The sequence below is a fragment of the Rhinatrema bivittatum genome, chromosome 2 (genome assembly GCF_901001135.1).
Source record: "Rhinatrema bivittatum chromosome 2, aRhiBiv1.1, whole genome shotgun sequence".
Classification (NCBI taxonomy): Eukaryota; Metazoa; Chordata; class Amphibia; order Gymnophiona; family Rhinatrematidae; genus Rhinatrema; species Rhinatrema bivittatum.
This window is the reverse complement of record NC_042616.1, coordinates 182,849,182-182,871,556: the sequence shown is the minus strand read 5'-3', so window position 1 is coordinate 182,871,556 and position 22,375 is coordinate 182,849,182. Positions and strand designations below refer to the sequence as shown.

Genomic DNA, 22,375 nt, shown 5'->3' with positions numbered 1-22,375 from the left:
ATAAATAATGGACAAGAGCAAAGCATTTTTCTGTGGAAAGAGGTCACAGTATAAGGCTTCAAGAGGTTAAACTGAAGAGTAGTAAAAGGAAATATTTCTTCACCTAAAAGTGGGGTGGAGAAATGGAACAGCTTCTCAATAAAGGAAAACTGTTGTAATTCAAGAAAGCATGGATCTTATGGTTTTTATCTGTTTTCTATATTGCTGTGAAACATGAGTTTTATGCCTCTGTTTTTCGGGGGGGGGGGGGGATATGTCTGATGTTGCTATACGAATATAAATGTGCTGCCTGCATGCCATGTTCAGTACTTCCAAGTAGCATGCAGGCAACAAGCATTGTATATTTTTTAGGTTGTATCTATGTAGGCTCCTGTCTTCAAATATAGGGCAAAACTTACAGAATAAGGACTTGTATGCCTTTTATTTACATTTTGAGCTGCAAATATACCACCACTTTGTGTGACAGTAAGCAAATAATCTTCCTTAAAGTAACATTAATACTGTTGCTGAATCTTTGGTGAAAGGCAATAAGGGAGGGAGAATAGTAAGTGCATTTTTTTTTTTTAATAAAACAATAATTTCATCTTTGGTTCTAATGGGGCAATATAAAGCTTGTCTTCTAATGACTTTGCACCATTCAGTATGGGTTACAGCTGAGGCATAGATAAATCCTGATTTTTGTGTAAGCTGGTAAGATTTTTGTCTTTTTTGCAGCCCATATCTGGAGTTGCTGACTGCTTTATTTTTCTTTACTTAGTTTTGTCTCAGGAAGAAAATGAACTGGGGAAATTTCTTCGATCTCAAGGTTCTCAGGATAAGACCAGAGCTGGGAAAATGATGCAGGCTACTGGAAAAGCCCTCTGCTTTTCATCTCAGCAAAGGTATAGCAGACTATTTTCAATTATTTTGTGCTGCACACGGAGTCCGGAAAGTAGGGGAGCTTCTTCAGTCACTGGGTATTTGGTTGGGGCAGACTGTCTCCCAATAATTTTTGGAACCACAAATGAGGAGGTTAAATCAGGATATCATTACAGATGCGCAGTGTGAGACATCTGACTTCTCCAAATAGAAAACAAAGATAAAAATAAGCTTTACTTGAATAAACATGGGCCTCTAGGATCAGTTCTCTCCTCAAAATCCTCTCCGCGGTTTCAGTTCATACTCCCTTGTGGTACTTGCATAGCTGGGTTCCATTTTAGGAGCGTATGTGCCAAGCTGACCTCCTCGTCAGGTCTTAGATAGCCCCTCTAGATTCTTCTTGAGGCTTCCTTCCCTTTCCAAGTTCCTGCCAAGATTTTAGCTGGAGGCCCACTGTTATGAGTCGGCAGCTTCCTGGCTGAGTTTTAAGGAGAGCGGTTCAGGTTTGGTTAGTAGGTGTGTTAAGGTGGTCTGTCATCCCAGAATATTTATTCCCTTGCATTTACTCACTCACTCACTTTCAGGTCCCTGCTACAGCAGAAATTGCTTGTCCATATATGGATGCTTTCCCCAGACAAGAAGTCGACATTTGACCAGGTCTGTGCTCTGAAAGGCAAATTGCTGCATTGTTCGGAACCACCTCATCACCCCAGCATTCAGCTTTTTATTTCTGTTTATTCATTTAAGGGATTTGTGATTCATTATAAGAGTGAATAGACAGCCATTTTGTAGTGAGGGCTTCCTTTTTTGTGACTTAATATTGAATTTTCCTGTGTAGTAGTGTCCTATTGATATATACAGTAAGAACATAAGAAATTGCCATGCTGGGTCAGACCAAGCCCAGCATCCTGTTTCCAACAGAGGCCAAACCAGGCCACAAGAACCTGGCAATTATCCAAACACTAAGAAGATCCCATGCTACTGATGCAATTAATAGCAGTGGCTATTCCCTAAGTAAACTTGATTAATAGCCGTTAATGTACTTCTCCTACAAGAACTTATCCAAACCTTTTTTGAACCCAGCTACACTAACTGCACTAACCACATCCTCTGGTAACAAATTCCAGAGCTTTATTGTGCATTGAGTGAAAAAGAATTTTCTCTGATTAGTCTTAAATGTGCTACTTGCTAACTTCATGTAATGCCTCCTAGTCCTTCTATTATTCGAAAGTGTAAATAACCAAGTCACATCTACTCGTTCAAGACCTTTCATGGTATTTAAAAAAGGATTGGATAAGTTCTTGGAGAAGAAGTCCATTATCTGCTATTAAGTTCACTTAGAGAATAGCCACTGCCATTAGCAATGGTAACATGGAATAGACTTAGTTTTTGGGTACTTGCCAGGTTCTTATGGCCTGGATTGGCCACTGCTGGAAACAGGATGATGGGCTTGATGGACCCTTGGTCTGACCCATTATGGCATTTTCTTATGTTCTTATGTTCTTTTCTTAAAGACCTCTATCGTATCCCCCTCAGTCGTCTCTTCTCCAAGCTGAACAGCCCTAACCTCTTCAGCCTTTCCTCACAGGGGAGCTGTTTCATCCCCTTTATCATTGTGGTTGCCCTTCTCTGTACCTTCTCCATCGCAACTATATCTTTTTTTGAGATGCGGCGACCAGAATTGTACCCAGTATTCAAGGTGGGGTCTCACCATGGAGTGATACAGAGGCATTATGACATTTTCCGTTTTATTCCCCATTCCCTTCCTAATAATTTCTAACATTATGTTTGCTTTTTTGACTGCTGCAGCTCACTGAGCCGACGATTTTAAAGTATTATCTACTATGATGCCTAGATCTTTTTTTCTGGGTGGTAGCTCCTAATATGGAACCTAACATTGTGTAACTACAGCAAGGGTTATTTTTCCCTATATGCAACACCTGGCACTTGTCCACTTGTCCAACAGTCCAACATCGGAAGCAACTTTCTGCACTAGAAACGTTTCCCTAAAATGTGGGATGCTGAGGAATGGTGAACCTCACCTGCCAATTAGATTTGAGAGTGCTGGGGAGGAGTTGACTATCGTGGTTCATGTGCGTACCAATGACATAGGAAGGTGCAGGGGGGAGATTGTGAAATGCTCCCCAATCCATGCGCAGGACCTAGAGGCAGGCTGAACTCCAGAATCTCACTGGTGTAGGGAAGAGGGTTTCAGATTTGTTAGGAATCTTGAAACATTCTGGGGAAGGGGGAGCCTATAGGCATCTAGTTTGGACATCTATTTTGGGAGCTAGCAGAATAGCTGAACATCAGTCATGGTCTAATTCTTTTAGAATATGTAGATGAAGCATTTTTGATACTTCATTGGAGATTGCTTCTTGTTGGTCTTCAGGGGTCTGACCCCCAACTCCTGGGGTTATGAGGATGTCATGCTAGATGATTAGTCTACCTAATGGCTTCTGAAAAATGCTTCCTGATTCTACTTGAATGAGGTGAATTAGCTCCTTTTTTTATTAGGGGACAGTTCTCCTAATATAACTCCATGGGTTTATGGGCTTGTGGGACTCTCAGATCCAGAGTTATTTTCAGAGACTCCTCTCTTTCCTACTGATTAAATTGATGGTCACAGCTGTTCTTATTTTAGAAGATTGATCTGGTGAATCTGGATTTTCTTTCTCTTTTTGAGTCGAGCTATTTTATAGTTCATCTAGCCTTCTTTCTCTGCGACTTCTTATGACCCTTGCTAACTAGCTAGCAGCTTTCTTTCTGATGATGGAAGGACATTGAGAACTCTATCTTCAACCTAAAATAATCGAACAGTGGCTTGAGTAATTTATAGTATGGTGCTTACATAATTCTGACCTTTTCTAGATGCTCTTTAAAAGTTTCTCTGACTGAGGCAGTCCTACATTTGAATCACATAGTCCAAACTATTTGTCCTGGGGTCAGGGTGTTCCAAGCTTCCCAAGTGACATCCAGGATTCCTCTGGGCCATCTCCCTTAAATGAGCTCAAAAAGCGAAAAGACTGTGGAGCTCTGCAGCACTTTTCTATATGTGCACTAGAGTGAGGGAGCCTGTGTGTATGTGTGAGAGAGGGAGGGACAGAGGGAGCCTGTGTGAGAGGAGCAGTACTGAGAGAGGGGTCAAACTCTGGGAGTGGAGATAGAGTGGAAGGGATTGAGCCTAGAGGGGGAGGGGAGAGATAGTGGCAGGAGGAGGAGTTGGGGTCTGAGAGGGCAAATTGAAAGGAGACTGCCCAAGGGAGTAAGGAGAGAGGGTGGAAGAGAGACTCTTACAGTAAACTTTTAGCGAAACTCTGCTTAAAATATTTAAAACTCTGCATCTTTAAGTAATAACGTTTTTCTGTATTATATTTTAAATTAATTAAAGACTGTCATGTAAAGGGTGTTATTTTGACCAATATAAAGTATGCAGAATTTTAAGTATTTTGGTATAGGCAATTTACTATGTTGCATTTGTTTATTCATGCCTTTCAGAGGGCCAAGCCTACACGCATTACATGTTAAAACAGGCCTAATGCCATATGGGTTCCCTGTGTCTTTTGAATCTATGGGAGAAGGGGTGAGGGAGCGAGACTGCTGTAGACTAGAGGGGGGGAGGGAGGGCAGATGGGCAGTGCATGTGGGAGGGCAAAGGGGACCGAGGGAGCGAGACTGACTCCCCTGCTATAAATGTCACTGCACACCACTGGTTTTGTTAATTATCATTTGAAAATTGTCCTCTAAAAGACAAAAATATGTATACTGTAGAAGAGAAAATGAAAAAGACAAATAATGCACAAGAGTTGAGCACTCTTCAGTGAAAAAAAAAAAGGGAGCTCCAAAGCAAGTGGTCATGGTATGAGTTTGGAAAAAGGTAGTCAGGAGTACATAAGCAAATATGTATTTAATGAAATAATACTGGATGTATGACATAACCTCTTGGGAAGCATGCTGGAAGTAAGAATAGTACCAGAATTTAACGGCGGGGCCAGGCCGGTGGTTCACTGGTGGTGCTGTGCCCACCCTGCAGAAGGCCTCTGGGTCAATTCCCAGCTTAGACCACTCACTGAGTTTGCCAGGGCTGGGCAAGATGTGAAGGCAGCGTTTACAGGCTCTTGGTGGGAGGGAATTATAGTGATTGTACTGCATGCACAACTAGTGATCAGATTTGGGGGCCTATGATGGCAGGGTTCTGGAAGACATTCTGGTGCATGACTCCAGGCTGAGGACTGTGGCTGTGCAAATTTATATATTTATTTTATTTTATTTTTAACTTTTATATACCGACATTCTTGCATTAAATGCAAATCATGCCGGTTTACAGTGAAACAGAAAAAGCAGGAAAAAATTCCTTAGTCGAATACGATGAAACAGCTTAGTTAACAAAGGAAACATAAATATAAATTTTTACATATACACAAAGGTTTGCACGAAGGGGTGCACAAAGGAGAGAGCCCCTTTGTCGCGCCCCAAAGGGGCGCGACGCCTGGTGTTGAGGCTGTCTTAACTGTCCGATGTTAGTGACGTCATGGGGGGGCGGGTCTAATGATCGCAGCACTTACATCGCTGCTTCTTTCCAGTTCCAGGTGAAGATCAAGCTGTTTCCTTCACTTCCCCTCCCATGACTGTGGGGTGAGAAGCGCTGCAGGGTGCCCCTTGATGTTATCTGGCTTCCCACACGCGACACCTGGTGTTGAGGCTGTCTTAACTGTCCGATGTTAGTGACATCATGGGGGGGCGGGTCTAATGATCGCAGCACTTACATCGCTGCTTCTTTCCAGTTCCAGGTGAAGATCAAGCTGTTTCCTTCACTTCCCCTCCCATGACTGTGGGGTGAGAAGCGCTGCAGGGTGCCCCTTGATGTTATCTGGCTTCCCACACGCGACGCCTGGTGTTGAGGCTGTCTTAACTGTCCGATGTTAGTGACATCATGGGGGGGCGGGTCTAATGATCGCAGCACTTACATCGCTGCTTCTTTCAAATTAAGAAGGGGATATAAAATAGGGGGAAACACAATCCCTGAGTAGGTGTGGTGTGTGCATGAAAGCACATGGATCCATTTCCCAGCTTTGATTCCAGTTGAGCAGGAAGATCAAAAGAGCAGGAGGAACTTGCTGAGTTTTTAACTGGGCATGGGATAGGCGCAGAGGATCCTTAGTTGCAGGAAAGTGAGAGTAAATTCATGTTCAAGGGGATTGTGCTATTCAATAAGAAGGGAAAATGGTCTCTATCTGCTGCCATAATATATAGGCAAAATATGAGTCCGTCCATGTTCTCAGTATTCTAGTACTTCTGTATTTTAAACGTTATCATCAAGTTGAGCAGATTTCATGGTATTTGAGTTGATATATGAATTGTTTCTTGATTTTATACATTTTTTTAACTTGTATATATAAATTGTGTTATGGTGTGCATTTAAATTATATTTTTGAAATGTATTTTTATATATGTTGTAAGTTACTTTGAACAGGCCTATAAGTCTGAAGCATTTAGATTTTGGAGTAAAAGGGGATTCTGGTGAAGAAAAAACTAAAATGTAAAACTGTTTTATTTTAGATTGTCACTACGAACGCCTTTATGCAGACTCTATCAGGAGGTGGAAACATTCCGATACAGGGCTATATCTGACACCTGGTTAACAGTAAACCGCATGGAACAGTCCCGAACAGAATACAGGGGAGCCTTATTGTGGATGAAGGACATCTCTCAAGAACTGGACCCCGATCTTTTCAAGCAGATGGAAAAGTTTAGAAAGGTATAACATTTTTATGTGTACTACAAGGAGAAGTCAGAATAGTTGTTGCAGCTGAATGCTGATCTGTTGGGCAGAGGAAGATCTAATGTACTTAAGTGCATTAACATCGGCCATTAATGCACTATTGTTCTGAAAACCGAGGCGCGTTCATTATAAGTGAAATGCCCTATAATAAAGTTTAGGCCATTGATGGAGAGTATTTTTACCAAGCCATAATTGTTTATCTTTTGACAAGACTTGAGTATATAGTTTCTGTAGTCTTGCAAAAATTTATCTGGAATGGGTAGTCTGAGGTGAGCAGCAGAGCCCTTTTCATCTTGACTCTTCTTAGCAAAAATAAAGGTAAGTCTAACCATTTCCTTATATTTCATTAGAACTAAGAACACAAGATATGCCATACTAGGTCAGACCAGGGTCCATTAAGCTCAGTATTTATTCTGTTCCCAACAGTGGCCAATCCAAGTCACAAGTATCTGACAAGTACCCAAACATTAAATAGATCCCATGGTCAAATCCTGACAACAAGCAATGGCTGTTCCATATTGATTAATAGCAGTTTATGGACTTCTCCTCAGGGAGCTTTTCTAATCCTTTTTGAAACCCAGATACACTAATTGCCCACATCCTTTGGCAATGAATTCCAGAGCTTAATTGTGCATTCAGTGAAAAAGAATTTTCTCTGATTTGTTTTAAATATGCTACTTGCTAACTTCATGGAGTGCCCCTTCATCCTTGTATTATCTGCAAGAATAAATAACTGATTCACATTTACCCATTCAAGTCCTTTCATGATTTTGTAGACCTCTATCATATCCCCCCTCAGCCATCTCCAAGCTGAACAGCCCTGACTTCTTTAGCCTTTCCTTATAGAGGAGTCATTCCATGCCCTTTATCATTTTGATCGCCCTTCTCTGTATTTTTTCCAGTGTAACTGTCTTTTTTTTTTCTTAGCGTCCAGACAGATGAATCCAGAACCCAGTAGGTTATGTATCTCTACCAGCAGATGGAGAAGGAGCAAAGCTGACATCGCAGTATATATACCCCTGCAGAGACATCAGCTTGCCAGTATTCTCCATCTCCAGCAGATGGACGTGCATCTCCCTATTGAGGATTGCTTCAAGTTTTAGGAGAAAAAGAAGGAAATTTAATTTGCTCTGCTCTCCTGCGGCGATACCAAATGGTCCCTCCCCCACTTGAGAATTCCTGAGGTGAATTCCGTGGTCCCTCAGATCAGTGCCTTGGTCTGGTAGCTGGTTTTTCAGCTGACATGGACTTAGTTGTTGAAACAGCTGAAAGGCAGTGGGTGCAGGAAGCTGAGCGTGGTGGTGACTGTATATGCCCTCTCCCCCGGCAGCCGGAGACAGACTCCGTACTTAGCCAGAATGGGCTGAGCTCAGGTAAAGCTTAAAAAAAAAAAAAAATTAAGAGAACAGAAAAGGAGGGTTTTTTTGTATGGCATCCTCCTTCCCCTAGTCTCCATGCTCGGCGTGCCAATCCAACATTTGGTCGTGCCTCCGAAGGAGTTTAAGGGACATGAGCAGCCCATTTGGGCTAGACCCTTCTCTTAGGCTTTTCTCTGTGTGCCGCGTGATAGGCTGTGGCAGTGTATTTGCGTGTTTTCTTGCACGTTAGGCTGCCCTCTTCAGAACCGTCTGTTCGTGAGAGTGCGTCTGGCTGTGCGTCCAGTCGTACGCTCAGATTTTGGATGCCTGCTTGGGCATCCATTTGGTAGCGGCGTCTAATTTAGGTATGCACAATCCTAGCAGCAGTGAGAGCACTCAGTTTTTGGGCACTTATCAAGGCACAGGGTTGTACGCTTAAATTTTGGATACCTATTTTTTTACAGAGCAAATTCAACTGGATGCACACCTTTCAGTCATCTGTTAAGCGCACTGACAGACTGATGGCGCCTATAGCTAAGAAACCTAAGTGCCTTACCCTCTGTGCTGCTTGTCCTATTCGGACATCTCAGCCTGGCATTCCCACTAACTTGTGCCAAAGCTGCTTGGAGGCTCAGGGAGAATTAACTTCGTTGGATTTTACTAAGCCTGGTTCTTCCCAGCCTGATGAGGGCCTGGGTAAAGACGTTTCAGAAGGGTTGCCTGATCTTGGACCTCCCTTAACTGTTTCGTCAGCGGGGGGGGGGGAAGGTAGTTCAGTGGACACAGGACAGGTGCCGCCAGGTTTTGGCATGGATCCTTCTGCATTTTCTTAGGTAGAATTTTTTCAAGCATTGCAATACTTTCTTCATACTTGCCAGGTCAGAGTCGCAGGTGGTGACCTCCCACACATCTGGTGCTGCACTTAAGCATCAAAGTAGACTTAGATCAGCAACCGTTCTTTCTGATTAGGGACCCAGATGGCACGGATGATGCCATCCATTTCCAGTGAGGAAATTCCTCCAGGATTGGAACTGTATAGGACTATGTTGTGGTATTTTCATAGAGATGACTTCCTGGCTCTTGTTTCCCAGACATTAAAGATGCTGGAAGTACCTGGGGCTGATTCGATGTCTGAGCCAAAGAAAAATCCCATTTTAATTTCTTTGCATAAAGCCTCTTTCCCCCCCCCCCCCTTGTTATGGAGGCCATTCAAGAATTGATTGATCATGAGTGGGGCACCCCAGAGGCTAATTTCAAAGGGGGAAGAGTCTTGAAGGCCTGTAAACCCTAGATCCAATGCCAAGAGAGCAGTTGCATTTTCTGAAAGTGGACGCGCTTGTGTGTGCAGTCTCCAAGTGGACAACTATCCCTGTGGAGGGAGGCATGGCCTTGAAGTTTTGAGGTTATCCTTAAGCAAGCATTTGAAGCAGTGGCAATGACATTGCAGATAGCTTCTATTCCCTGGTGGTTCACTCCTGTTTACGTCTCTCTCCGGAGGCTGATGAATCTGGTGTGAATTTCACGATAGTAATGAAGCTAGCAGCCACCTTTTTGGCAGATGCGGGCTGAGATTTGGTCTGCACTTCAGCCAGAGGGATGGCTTCGGTATTAGCAGCCAGTGGACAGTTAAGGCTGAGAAATTGGTCAGCCAAAGCGACCTCCAAGGCTAACCTTATGAAGTTGCCTTTTAAAGGCTCACTCTTGCTTGGGAGCAAGTTGGAGAAAATGGCCAATAAGTGGGGCGAGACCCTGTTCCTTGGTTGCCAGAGCATAAGAAGCAGACGCTGTGCTCCTTTAGCATGAGAGGTCGTGCTAAGGGATCCAAGCATTTTCGATCCTATAAAGGAGCAGCCTTTCGCAGGACTTGTCCTTTCAGTAGATCTCAGTCCTTTTATCCCAGACAGCCCAGATGGGGTGCAAGCTCGGGTAGTGGAACACCCCGAACCTCCCAGTGACAGTGTGCTGACCCACCCCCAGGAGCAGGAGATAGGGGGTTGCCACTCTCTCTTTTATCATAGGTGGATCGAAATCATGTCAGACCAGTGCATCTTGGAGGTGATACAAGATAGATGTGTGCTGGAGTTTCGTAGTGTTCCTCTGGACTCGTTCATGGTGTCTCCTTGCCACTTCCCTCAGATGAGGCAGGCATTGGTGTGTACATTGTCAAGATTCTTCAGCCTTGGATCCAGTGCCCACTTCTCAAGAAAATATGGGCCAATATTCTATTTATTTCATTGTGCCCAAGAAGGAGGGCTCTTTTTTTGTCCCATCCTGGATCTCAAAGGGGTCAACTGTCATTTGTGGGTGACTCATTTTTGCATGGAAACTTTATGCTCAGTGATAATGGCCGTGCAGTCGGGAGTTTCTGACTTCCTTGGATCTGTTTGAGACGTACCTGCATTTTCCCATCCGGCTAAAGGACCAATATTTTCTGCGAATCACGGTTTTGGATCATCATTATCAGTTTCAAGCGCTGCCTTTTGGTCTGGCCACCTTGCCCAGAACTTTTTCCAAGGTGGTAGTGGTGGCGGCAGAGTTGACTGCTGGCTGATTCGGGCTAAATCTCTGGAAGAGAGCCACCTGGTGTCACATATTTTATTTATTTATTTAAATTTCTTATATACCGGCATTCGCGATGGGAGTCGCATCATGCCGGTTTACAAATAACAAGGTGTGACAACAGATTAAATAATTAATAACTTAAAAACATTAACATGTGATAGAAGAATAAGGTAGCAGTTACAATAAAACAGGGATAAAATGCAACTTGGAATGAAGAGAAGGCAAAAGAGAGATTAACACTGAGATAACAAAAGATAAACATAAGATGATCGCCTTGTTACAGGTGCTTAGTTGGGTGGTGAACCTGACCAAGAGAAGTTTTCAGCCATCCCAGTTGCCAGAGTATCTCTGTGTTCGGTTCGACCCGAAGCAGGTCAGGGTTTTTCTATTGGAGGCTCGTTTTCAGAAGTTGTTGGCACATGTACGTCTGATGAACACAATATGCCCAACAGTGTGGTCCTATCTACCTGTGCTCAGATTGATGGTGGTGACCCTGGAAATGGTGCCATGGGCAAGGGGGCATATGCATCCTCTTCAGCATTCCCTGCTGCCTTGTTGGAGCCCACAGTCTCAGGACTTTTCAATTCGGCTCCACCTGCCGAAGGAGGTCTGCTCTCAATTACAGTGGTGGTTTCAAATGGATCCTCTATGAAAGGGGGTTTCCCTAAAATCACCAGACTGGCTAGTACTCACCACAGATGCAAGCTTCCAGGGTTGGAGAGCTCACTGGTCAGGAACTGACGACGCAAGGACACTGGAGCACAGAAGAGTCTGTCTGGAACATTAATCAGCCAGCTGGAAGCCTGGACGATCCGGTTGGCATGTTTGCAGTTCGGTGGAAAGTTGCAGGTCGAGCAGTCTGGATAATGTCAGACAGTGCAATGACAGTGGCCTACATCGATTGGCAGGGAGGAACCAAGAGCCAGCAAGTGTCGCAGGAAATAGACCAACTTATGGAATGGGCAGAAGTGCATCTTCAAGAAATCTCAGCCTTGCACATTTTTATTTATTTATTTATTAACATTTCTTATATACCGATATCCGTTCGCACATCGTATCGGTTCACAGTGAACATAAAACTTTGGGCATTGCCCTTACATATAACAAATAAACATGGTGAACTCAGTAACATATAGATAATCTTCGGGAGGAGCCCTTAGATATAACAAGCATCAATGGGGAGATGCTGATTATAATAATTATAACTAGAACTATATACATGAAAGTGCACAGTACAGAATCAGCAGACATAAAGGCGTTCATACCAGGATATCAATCTAACAATTCACATGGGGGTTTATGTAATAGTGGGTGAAATGGAGTAGGCTTGCCGAAAGAGCCAGGTTTTAAGTTTCTTTTTGAAAATGGGGGTATAAGTCTCTATTCGAATATCATGGGGCAGTGAGTTCCATAAGGTGGGTGCGGCAAGAGAGAAGGCTCTGTTAATAGTAGAGGAGAGTTTAAAAGATTTGATAGAATGGGCATGGAGTGTTCCTTGGAGTGCTGGGCGGGTGGGTCTATTGGATGAACGGGGTGAGATGGGGGAGTTAATCCAGTTCAGGTTAGAATTTACTAGACTCTTATGAATGATCGAGAGTGTTTTGTAAAGAATTCGTGACTGTATAGGGAGCCAGTGTAGTTGAATAAGTGTGGGGGTGATGTGGTCTCTTTTTTTTGTGTTTGACAATATCCGAGCGGAGGCATTTTGTAGGAGTTGAAGGGGCTTGGTGTGTGATGCAGGAATGCCGAGTAAGAGTGCATTACAGTAGTCGAGCTTCGATAAAATAATAGCCTGGAGGACTGTGCGGAAATCGTTGAATTGTAGTAGGGGTCTGAGTTTCTTTATTGTTTGAAGTTTAAAATAGCAATCCTTTATTATGGATTTGATGAATGGTTTGAATGAGAGGTGATTATCAATAATAGCTCCTAAGTTGCGAGTGTGCGAAGGGAAGTTGGTAGCTGAGTAAGCAAGAGGGATGTCAGGGAGTGGTTGTCTATTCGATATGATTAAAAGCTCAGTCTTGTTAGAGTTGAGAGCAAGGTGCATGTCCTTTAGGAGTTGGTTGATTGAGGAAAGACAGGATTCCCAGCTATGTAAAGCAGTTTGGATGGAGTCAGAGAATGGGAAAATGAGCTGAACGTCGTCAGCATAAATAAAATGTTTGATATGCAGGTTAGTGAGAAGCGTGGTCAGGGGAAGCATGTATATATTAAAAAGCGTAGATGAGAGTGAGGAACCTTGGGGTACACCTTGGGGAAGACTGATGGGCTCAGATTCATTATTGTCCATTGAGACAGTGAAAGAGCGATTCTGGAGATAAGATTGAATCCAATCAATGGCCTTGCCTGTGATCCCAATATTTCTGAGAATGTTGAGTTAGGACATCGTGATTGACTGTGTCAAACGCAGCTGAGATGTCAAGTAATGCGATGAGATAGGAGGATCCTGAGTCGATTCCTTTGATAAGGGTATCGTGTAGGGAGAGGAGCAGAGCTTCAGTGCTTAAGTGTTTCCTGAAACCATATTGGGTGGAAGGGAGGATGTTGTTCTGTTCAAGGTGATCGGATAGACGTGAGTTCACTAGCTTTTCAAGAACTTTAGCTAGGAGGGGTAGATTGGACACCGGTCTGTAATTAGAAAGAGTGTTGGGGTCAAGGTTGGATTTTTTAAGTAGAGGTTTCTCAGCAGGCAGAGTCTGGACCCAAGAGAATGGGTATTGTCAGACAAGCGTTTCAACTAATAGTGGATTGCTGGGGCCTTCAGTTTCTGGAACTGCTGGCGACTTCTCGCAATGCGAAAGTTGCTCGATTCTTCAGTCGCAGGAGAGATCCAAAGTCATTAGGCATCGATGATCTTGGGCAGGAATGGCCAGAGGTCAATCTGCTGTATGCTTTTTCCCCGTGGCCTATGTTGGGCAAAATGATTTGGAGGGTCGAGAGTCACAGAGGGATGGTCTTTCTGGTGGCACCAGATTGACCAAGGAGACCATGGTATGTGGATCTGCAAAGGCTCCTGGCAGACTCCCCTCTCCGGTTTCCGGCACACATGGATCTCAACCTAGCTTGATGGACTCTCTACCTGGATAACATCAAGCTAGGTTGAGAGAACATTGCACAAATCTCATCTTTGAGTGAGTTTCCTCACTCCGAAGGTCATCAAATCTTCACAAGAGAGCACGGTTCTGTTCGTACGTCTCACTTTGAATGGCACCAGCCGTCCATTGCTCCTACCATGTGACAAGGGCCGACCAATGGAACCGGAAGCCCCTGTGATATTATAAAGGCAAAGGCTATCGGTGCCATTTTGAATACTGGCAGCCGACGGCCCACGTGCAAGGAAACCGCTCTGGACCCCCGCTGGACCACCAGGGACTTTTGGCAAGTCTTGGGGGGGGGGGGATCAGGAGGGTTGGGGGTTGTAGTTAATTAAATTTAAAGGGTTGGGATGGGGAATGGGGACAAAAAAAAAACATTTTATGCCCTACCCTAATTTGCTCCATAAGACACACACACGCCCGGGAACACAGCCGGTTTAGCACACTGGGTTTTTTTTTTTTTTTTTTTAATTTTCCTGCTCTGAATCCTAGGTGCGTCTTATGGTCAGGTGCGTCTTATGGAGCGAAAAATATGGTATACACCGGTGCGACTCTGCTGTTTTTTTTCTGTCTCTGTGTTTCCTTACCTTTCCTTTCGTGCAGTCTCCCGAACTCAACTATGTCGGCACCACGTTCACCACCCGCCTGTTGTGCATGCTCCTCCAGCTGCTGTCTCTGTCGCATGCATGATGAAGTAGTGCGACTTATACACTGATGTGACCTATCTGCTAGCTTTTTCAGCTACATTCCTAGCAGGCTGTGACGTATATACCAGTGCAACTTATACACTGTAAAATACAATAACTTTTTGAGTTACACAAACCAAAAAAGATTTTTCAGTATTTACCCCCATTGAGTGCATTAACTTTGTGTGATAACATTTATCCTGATAAAAGGGGCTTCAATGGAGGCATCCTAGGGTAGGGCTAAACTTTAGCCAGTGCGTGCACACATTGAGCTCTCTGGCTAAAGTTAGGTGCAGAAGTCTGGTTGAATAAATAGCAATCCTTACACTATCTGGATAAAGTTATATGCACACCTTCATCTAAGTATATTCAGTGGGAGACTTGTGGACCGAAGTCCTGTTGAATATCTCAGACATACAATGAAGTTACAAGGTGATATATTTAAAACTAGTAAGAGAAAATATATTTTTTTGCTCAATGTGTAATTAAGCTATGAAATTCGTTGCCAGAGGTTGTGGTGAAAGCTGTTAGTATAGCTGTATTTAAAAAAAAAAAAAAAAGGTTTGAACAAGTTCCTGGAAGAAAAGTCCATAAACCATTATTAAGGTGGCATTGCAGAAATTTGCTGCTAAGACCTGGGGTAAGCATCATGGAATCTGTCTAACCCTTGGGGTTGTGCCAAGTACTTGTGACCTGGATAGATCACTGTTGGAAACAGGATAATTGGCTTGTTGGACCTTTGGTCTGACCCAGTATGGCAAGTCTTATGCTCTTACGTACTGTGTTCTTATCTACATGTATAACTTTCCCCAGATAAATTTGCTGCTCATTATTACACTGAGTATTTACTTCAACCTTAATTCCCCCTGATGCAGCTCAGCTGAGAGAAACATGGCTTGTGTTGAGGTGTTTACTCTTCTAGTTTCTGTGTTTTTCTTTATGCAGGTAATCTTTGTCATGGTGGTTTTCTAACGAGCATATTATTAATTAAAAAGGATATAATATTCATATTATATGATTATACTGTGGAGTTTTTGCTTTTGACAAAATGCCTCCGTGATGTGATTGGTATGCCACCTCTGTTTATGTAATTGACACATTGACTGGATTCTTCTAAGTGTTTGGATATTTTGACATGGCCTGTTGTCTTTATTTAATTTTGTTTGTGGTAGATTTTTTTTTTTTTTTTTTTTAGCTTCCTTTTATTTTCCTTATTAGTGCTCAATTCTATATAAGCAGACGACATACAGATTTCCTTACCTTCCCCAGAGCTGAACCCTAGCCTGACTCCTGCCAGCTCTAGCTCTTTCTCCCTGCAAAAGATTTTCCTGCTGGAACTTAAACAAGATTGCACATGTGCATGAATTTGCTGCAGCACTGGGACATTATGTTTACCCAACAACCGTTGCAACAAGAAATCCAAAGAAACTTAGATGATGATTCACTGGGAAAACAGGAAATATCTGAAATAGCATAGTGAAATAAAAAAAAAAATTCTAGGTATATGAACAAAAAGGTATTGAAATGCTTCCTGTTCCATGTGCAGGTACCCAGAGGCAGGCAGAGCTCTGGAGGCTCAATGCATGAATGAGATGATGGTGCAGGGAAGAGGGATTCAGCTTTGTAAGAAACTGGACACCTTTTGGGGAAGGGGGAAACTTTTTCGAAAGGACGGGCTCCACCTTAACCAGAGTGGAACCAGGCTGCTGGTCCTAACTTTCAAAAAGAAGATAGAGCAACTTTTAAACTAGAACAAGGGGGAAAGCTGACAGTCACTCAGCAGTGCATGGTTTGGAGGAATGTATCTTTGAAGGATACTAATGAAACAGGAGAGTTAGGGCATCACAACAGAGAGGTTCCATTAAAAGCAAAAGTAGTCCATGTTCTTATAGGTAATGAATCACCTGAGCTAAAGAATTCCAAATTATCCATATCAACTGAACGCAGGTTGTTACATACATTTCAAAGGGCGTTTTTTGTTTGTATTTTGCCAATACCAGAAGTCTAAGAAATAAGATGGGAGAGTTAGAATGTATAGCAGTGAATTATGAGATTGACATAATTGGCATCTCAGAGAACTGGTGAAAGGAGGATAACCAATGGGACAGGGCTATATCAGGGTACAAATTATATAGCAATGATAGGGAGGATCAGTTTGGGGGTGTAGCAATTGATATCAGGGAGGATGTAGAGTCCAACAGGATAGACTAAATGCTCAGTAGAATCTATGTGGGTAGAAATCCCATGTGTGTTGGGTAAGAGTAGATAGGAGTATACTACCATCCACCTGGCCAAAATGATCAGACAGTTGATGAAATGCTAAGAGGATCAGGGAAGCTAACCAATTTGGCAGTGCAGTAATAATGGGAGATTTCAATTCCCCAATATTGACTGGGTAAATGTAACAGGACATGCTAGAGAGATAAAATTCCTGGATGGAATAAATTATTGCTTCATGGAGCAGTTGGTTCAGGAACCAACGAGAGAGGGAGCTATTTTAGATTTAATTCTTAGTGGAACGCAGGATTTGGTGAGAGAGGTAATGGTGGTGGGGCCACTTGGCAATAGTGTTCATAACATGATCAAATTTGAACTAATGACTGGAAAGGGAACAATATGTAAATCTACAGATCTAACACTAAATTTTCAAAAGGGAAACTTTGATAAAATGAGGAAAATAGAAAAAACTGAAAAGTGCAGCTGCACCAGTGTACAACTGGCTTGGACATTGTTTAAAAATACAATCTCAGACGTGCAGTCCAGATGTATTCCACGCATTAAGAAAGGTTGGAGGAAGGCAAAACGATTATCGGCATGGTTAAAAGGTGAGGTGAAAGAGGTCTAGAACGGGTAGATGTGAATCGGTTATTTACTCTTTCAGATAATAGAAAGACTAGGGGGCACTCCATGAAGTTAGCATGTAGCACATTTAAAACTAAATGGAGAAAATTATTTTTCACTTAACGCACAATTAAACCCTGGAATTTGTTGCCAGAGGATGTGGTTAGTGCAGTTAGTATATCTGTGTTTAAAAAAGGATTGGATAAGTTTTTGGAGGAGAAGTCCATTACCTGCTATTAATTAAGTTGACTTAGAAAATAGCCACTGCTATTACTAGCAATGGTAACATGGAATAGACTTAGTTTTGGGTACTTGCCAGGTTCTTATGGCCTGGATTGGACACTGTTGGAGACAGGATGCTGGGCTTGATGGACCCTTGGTCTGACCCAGTATGGCATGTTCTTAATTTTTTATTTATCTACTTTTATTATACAAACAAAGATTCCTTTGCTTTGAAATAATAGAGAATTACACAAAAGAAATCTATTAATAATTACAATATATGCTTGTTGGCAACATGTTATACTCTCATTCTTTCCAGGTATAATTTGGGGGAGAGGAAGGAAAAAAACAAAGGAGTATAATTAAGAAATCATAATTTAAACAAAAGCTCTCCTGTAAAAAAAAACCATATCTTACTTTAACTACCCGCTCCAGATCTTTTTTAAATTGCAGGGATAGTACTTCTGGCATTTAAGAACTCCCTTAATTGCTCAGGATTATAGAATACATATGTATTTCCAGAGTACTTTATTACGCACCTTGCGGGGTAGCGTAATAGGAAATCTGCACCCATTGCAACTGCTTCTGGGCGCATTACTAAGAAAGCTTTCCTATGCAATTGCGTTGCCCTGGAAAGACCAGGAAATATACGGATTAATCCTCCTAAATAAGTAACATTTACAGCCTTAAAATAAAACTTCATAATTAGAGTTCTGTCATGTTCAGATACCTGTATTTGGCTCTCTTTGTTGTAGGTACAAGATCTTTTTAACAGCTGGGATCTGATCTTCTGGGATCTTTAGTATTTCTTTCAAATACCTTTTAAAAGTTATTAATGGTATTTCACCAACTACCTTAGGGAAATTCAATACCCTCAAATTAAGTCGTCTTAGGTAGTTCTCCACCAACTCCAGCCTGCGTATTGAAACTGCCTGATCTCTCACACAAACGGCGTTTGCATCAGACACTTGTTTTAAATCATTTTTAACCTGCAGCAAGACTCGTGTTTGTTCCTCATCCCTCAGCTTACATTGATTCTCAAGAGTCCATTTTTAAGGAGGTTTCCTTCGTTTTCTGGGTTTGCTCATTAAAGGCCTTGGTCATCCCCACAATCAAGTCCCAAAGGGACTCCATTGTAATTACAGCCAGTCTCTTTATCCTAATGGGGTTTTTAATAAGACTTCCCAGTACCTCTTTCTCCTACAGCCAATGTTACCATCTGCGAGGGTTCCTCCTTTCTCTCCTCACTCCTCGCCAAACTCTCCGGAGACATGAAGGGATCTGGGTGCCTCTCCCACTCTGCTGCATTGCCTTGCTTGTCCACCTGATAGAGTCGCTCCTGTGATGTCTCTCACCGGCGATTCTCCAAGCTCTGCGCTGCACGGAGGAGTTGCTCTCGCGGGTCTGGTGGGGTGAGCGATATCTCTCCAGGCGGCGAAGGGACTCCTCCTTCCGACCCGCCAGACTGGGATATGGGCAATGCATACTGTGATATAACACGCTGTCCTACGGGGAGTGAGGGCTCGGGTGAATAAACCCTTACTCTCCCCTTCCTCTTATGAGGCATATTGAAAACAGAGGAAAAAAGTTTCAAAAGGTAAGTGAGCCTTGCAGGAGTGTTAATGTGCATCCGTTTAGGGAGCCATCTTGGATCCTCTCCCTTACTCTGATCTATTTATTTATTTTTATTTTAAAAAGTTTATATACCGCCTTTACAACTAAAAAGTCAGCCAAAACTGTTTACAAACAAAATATACATAATTAAAAAGACATAAAAACATAACTGTAAAAACATAAAAAGAGACAATTAAACTATAAAGATAAGGAAGAACTGGGAAGGGGAATTCTAAAAAAGGAGGAAAAGGCTCCAGAGATGGTAATCTCTGTAGTAGTCAGGATGGTGTTTATTGAGGCATTGGGAGGGAGCTAAAAGCCGCATTAAAGAGGAATGTGTTAAGTTTTTTTTTGTTTTTGTCTTTGCATGATGTTATTTGACTCAGATATTCTGGGAGGGCGTTCTATAGCGAGGGGCCAGCAATGGAGAACGCGCATCGTCTGGTGATGTCTAATCTAGCGAGGCGGACTGACGGAATCTCCAGAAAGTTTTTATGTAGTGAGCATAAATGCTGGGTTGATAAATGTGTAGTAGTGTACATAGCCAGGTTGAGGAGTCGTTATGTATGATGGATAATATTTTGTATTGTATTCTCTATTTGACAGGGAGCCAATGTAGAGAGTGTAGGATTAGAGCAGCACTTCTCAACCGGTGTGTCGCCAAGCACAGGCAGGTGTGTCACGTGTTCCCGGTCTCCCGCTGTTCTTCCTTCCCTGCTGCCGTTGCCGCCGGGCTATCAGCACGTTCAAGCCCAGTGGGAACGGCAGCGATGCTAGAAGCTGTGGCACCCGTGGCTGGCCTTTTCTTCTTCTCACACCTTTTTTGAAGGGGTTAATAAACATGTGGATAAAGGTGAACCAGTAGATGTAGTGTATTTAGATCTTCAGAAGCATTTGACAAAGTCCCTCATGGGGAGGGTTCTAAGAAAACTATAAAGTCATGGGATAGGAGGCTGTCCTTTCATGGATTACAAACTGGTTGAATGACAGGAAACAGAGAGTAGGATTAAACGGTCAGTTTTCTTAGTGGAAAAGGGTAAACGTTGGAGTGCCTCAGGGATCTGTACTTGGACCGGTGCTTTTCAGTATATTTATAAATGATCTGGAAAGGAATACGATGGTTGAGTTAATCAAATTTGCAGATGATACAAAATTATTCAAAGTAGTTAAATCATAAGCAGATTGTGATAAATTGCAGGAGGACAGAGCAAGACTGGAAGATTGGGCATCCAACTGGCAGATGAAATTTAATGTGGACAAGTGCAAGGTGATGCATATAGGGAAAAATAATCCTTGCTGTAGTTACACAATGTTAGGTTCATATTAGGAGCTACCACCCAGGAAAAAGATCTAGGCATCATAGTGGATAATACTTTAAAATCGGCTCAGTGTGCTGCAGCAGTCAAAAAAGCAAACAATGTTAGAAATTATTAGGAAGGGAATGGTGAATAAAACGAAAATGTCATAATGCCTCTGTATCACTTCATGGTGAGACCGCACCTTGAATGCTGTATACAATTCTGGTTGCCGCATCTCAAAAAAGATATAATTGCGATGGAGAAGGGAGACCAAAATGATATAAAGGGGATGGAACAGCTCCCCTATGAGGAAAGGCTAAAGAAGTTAGGGCTGTTCAGCTTGGAGAAGAGATGGCTGAGGGGGGGGATATGATAAAGGTCTTTAGATTCATGAGGTCTAGAACGGGTAAATGTGAATCAGTTATTTACTCTTTCGGATAATTGAAGGACTAGGGGGCACTCTATGAAATTAGCAAGTAGCACATTTAAAACTAATTGGAGAAAATTCTTTTTCACTCAATGTACATTTAAGCTTTGGAAATTGTTGCCAGAGAATGTGGTTAGTGCAGTTAGTATAGCTGGGTTTAAAAAAGGTTTGGATAAGTTCTTGGCGGCGAAGTCCATTAACTGCTATTAATCAAGTTGACTTAGCGAATAGCCCCTGCTATTACTGGCATCAGTAGAATGGGATCTGTTTAGTGTTTGGTACTTGCCAGGTTCTTGTGATCTGGTTTGGCCTCTGTTGGAAACAGGATGCTGGGCTTGATGGACCCTTGGTCTGACCCAGTATGGCAGTTTCTTATGTTCTTAAATCTTGAAAAGAAGTTGACAGTAATTATTAGAGTATCCCGTTGGCAGACTTGTTTAGGAGTAGAGAGATTCTGGATGCCCTTCAAGGACCTAGCCTCAAACAAATGGTGATGGAGCCCACAAGGGAAAGGGGTGATTCTAGACCTGGTACTTACAGATGGTGACAGTGTCTCAAATGTATTGTATGTTGATTTTATGTTCACTGTATTTTGTTTATGGACGTAAAAGTGTAATCTGCTTAGAACTGTAGATAGCGGGCTATAAGTATTATAAATAAATACTTCTGCTTTAAACACCCTAAATTTGTCGTGATAGAGGAAACAAAAGAGCATCATCTCACTAATTTTCCAGAGAAGCTCCAGTTTAGATTAATGTATCGCTGAAGTGCCATTAGTACAGGGTGTCAATCTCTGTGTCCAGCTACTGTACGGTTCATATTTTCAGTTACTTTACATGGAAGGAGTTTTTTTTTTTTTGTTTTTTTTGAAACAGCAGATATTTGAGAGCTTTCATGTTTGTTTGTTATTTTGAGCAAGGACTTTGCAGGCAGTGTGCAGTAGACCACAAGAAAAGACCATGCTGCCCAAGGGTGTTAACAGGAAAGCAAAGAGTAAAAGCTGACTCATAGTGTAAATCGCGGCAGTTTAGGACATCCGGGGCTTGGTTGATCATTTTCTGCCGTCTTTTCTTACTTGCTAGAATTAATTGTGCCAGGAGGTGGCGCGTAAGGCTGCATTTTATAATACATTCAGAGAATCCAGCTTGATGTGCTGAGATGGCTTGTATCTGACCGTTTTGGTTTTTCCAAATTCATTACACTGTGCCTGCTAGTAAAGCTTGCAAATGAAGTGCCAGATCATATGTTTGTGATTTATGCAACGGTGTTTCCTGACCCCTGACAATAAAGGGTGATGCAGTACTTTGTAGTAATTTGCTTTTCAGTGTTGATGAAGCAGTGTTGGCCAATCAGCTTTTATGTCCCGGCAAGCTTTTCTGGTTCATGGTAGAAATGTAGCCAGGCAATTTGGCACCTATGGCCGAGGAAAAAGCACGCCGTCACCCTATACAACACAGAAGACTTACATTTTTTCTCCCACCCCTGCCCCATCAAGCACCTCTTCTCTCCTCTTCCCCGCGCTACCCTTCCTTCTCCATTAGGTACAGCCTTTTTCCAACTCCTTCATAAGGGATCTCTCCTCTTCCACCCTTCCCCATCAGGCACCTCTCTCATCTCATCTCCTCCCCCTCC

General features: G+C 42.6%; 1 protein-coding gene across 6 annotated transcripts in view; it reads left to right on the top strand.

Annotated features, from left to right (window-relative positions):
- The window catches only part of ICA1 (islet cell autoantigen 1), a 294,496-nt gene that overhangs the window by 73,877 nt on the left and 198,244 nt on the right, over positions 1 to 22,375 (top strand). For 5 of the 6 annotated variants that reach the window (XM_029588952.1, XM_029588957.1, XM_029588956.1 and 2 more), the window contains exons 5-6: positions 758 to 881; positions 6,418 to 6,616. In XM_029588952.1, the coding sequence (XP_029444812.1) occupies positions 758 to 881; positions 6,418 to 6,616 (323 nt within the window). Of the gene's footprint in view, positions 1 to 757; positions 882 to 6,417; positions 6,623 to 22,375 lie in introns of those variants that run through there. The other variant, XM_029588958.1, reaches the window with a different exon arrangement.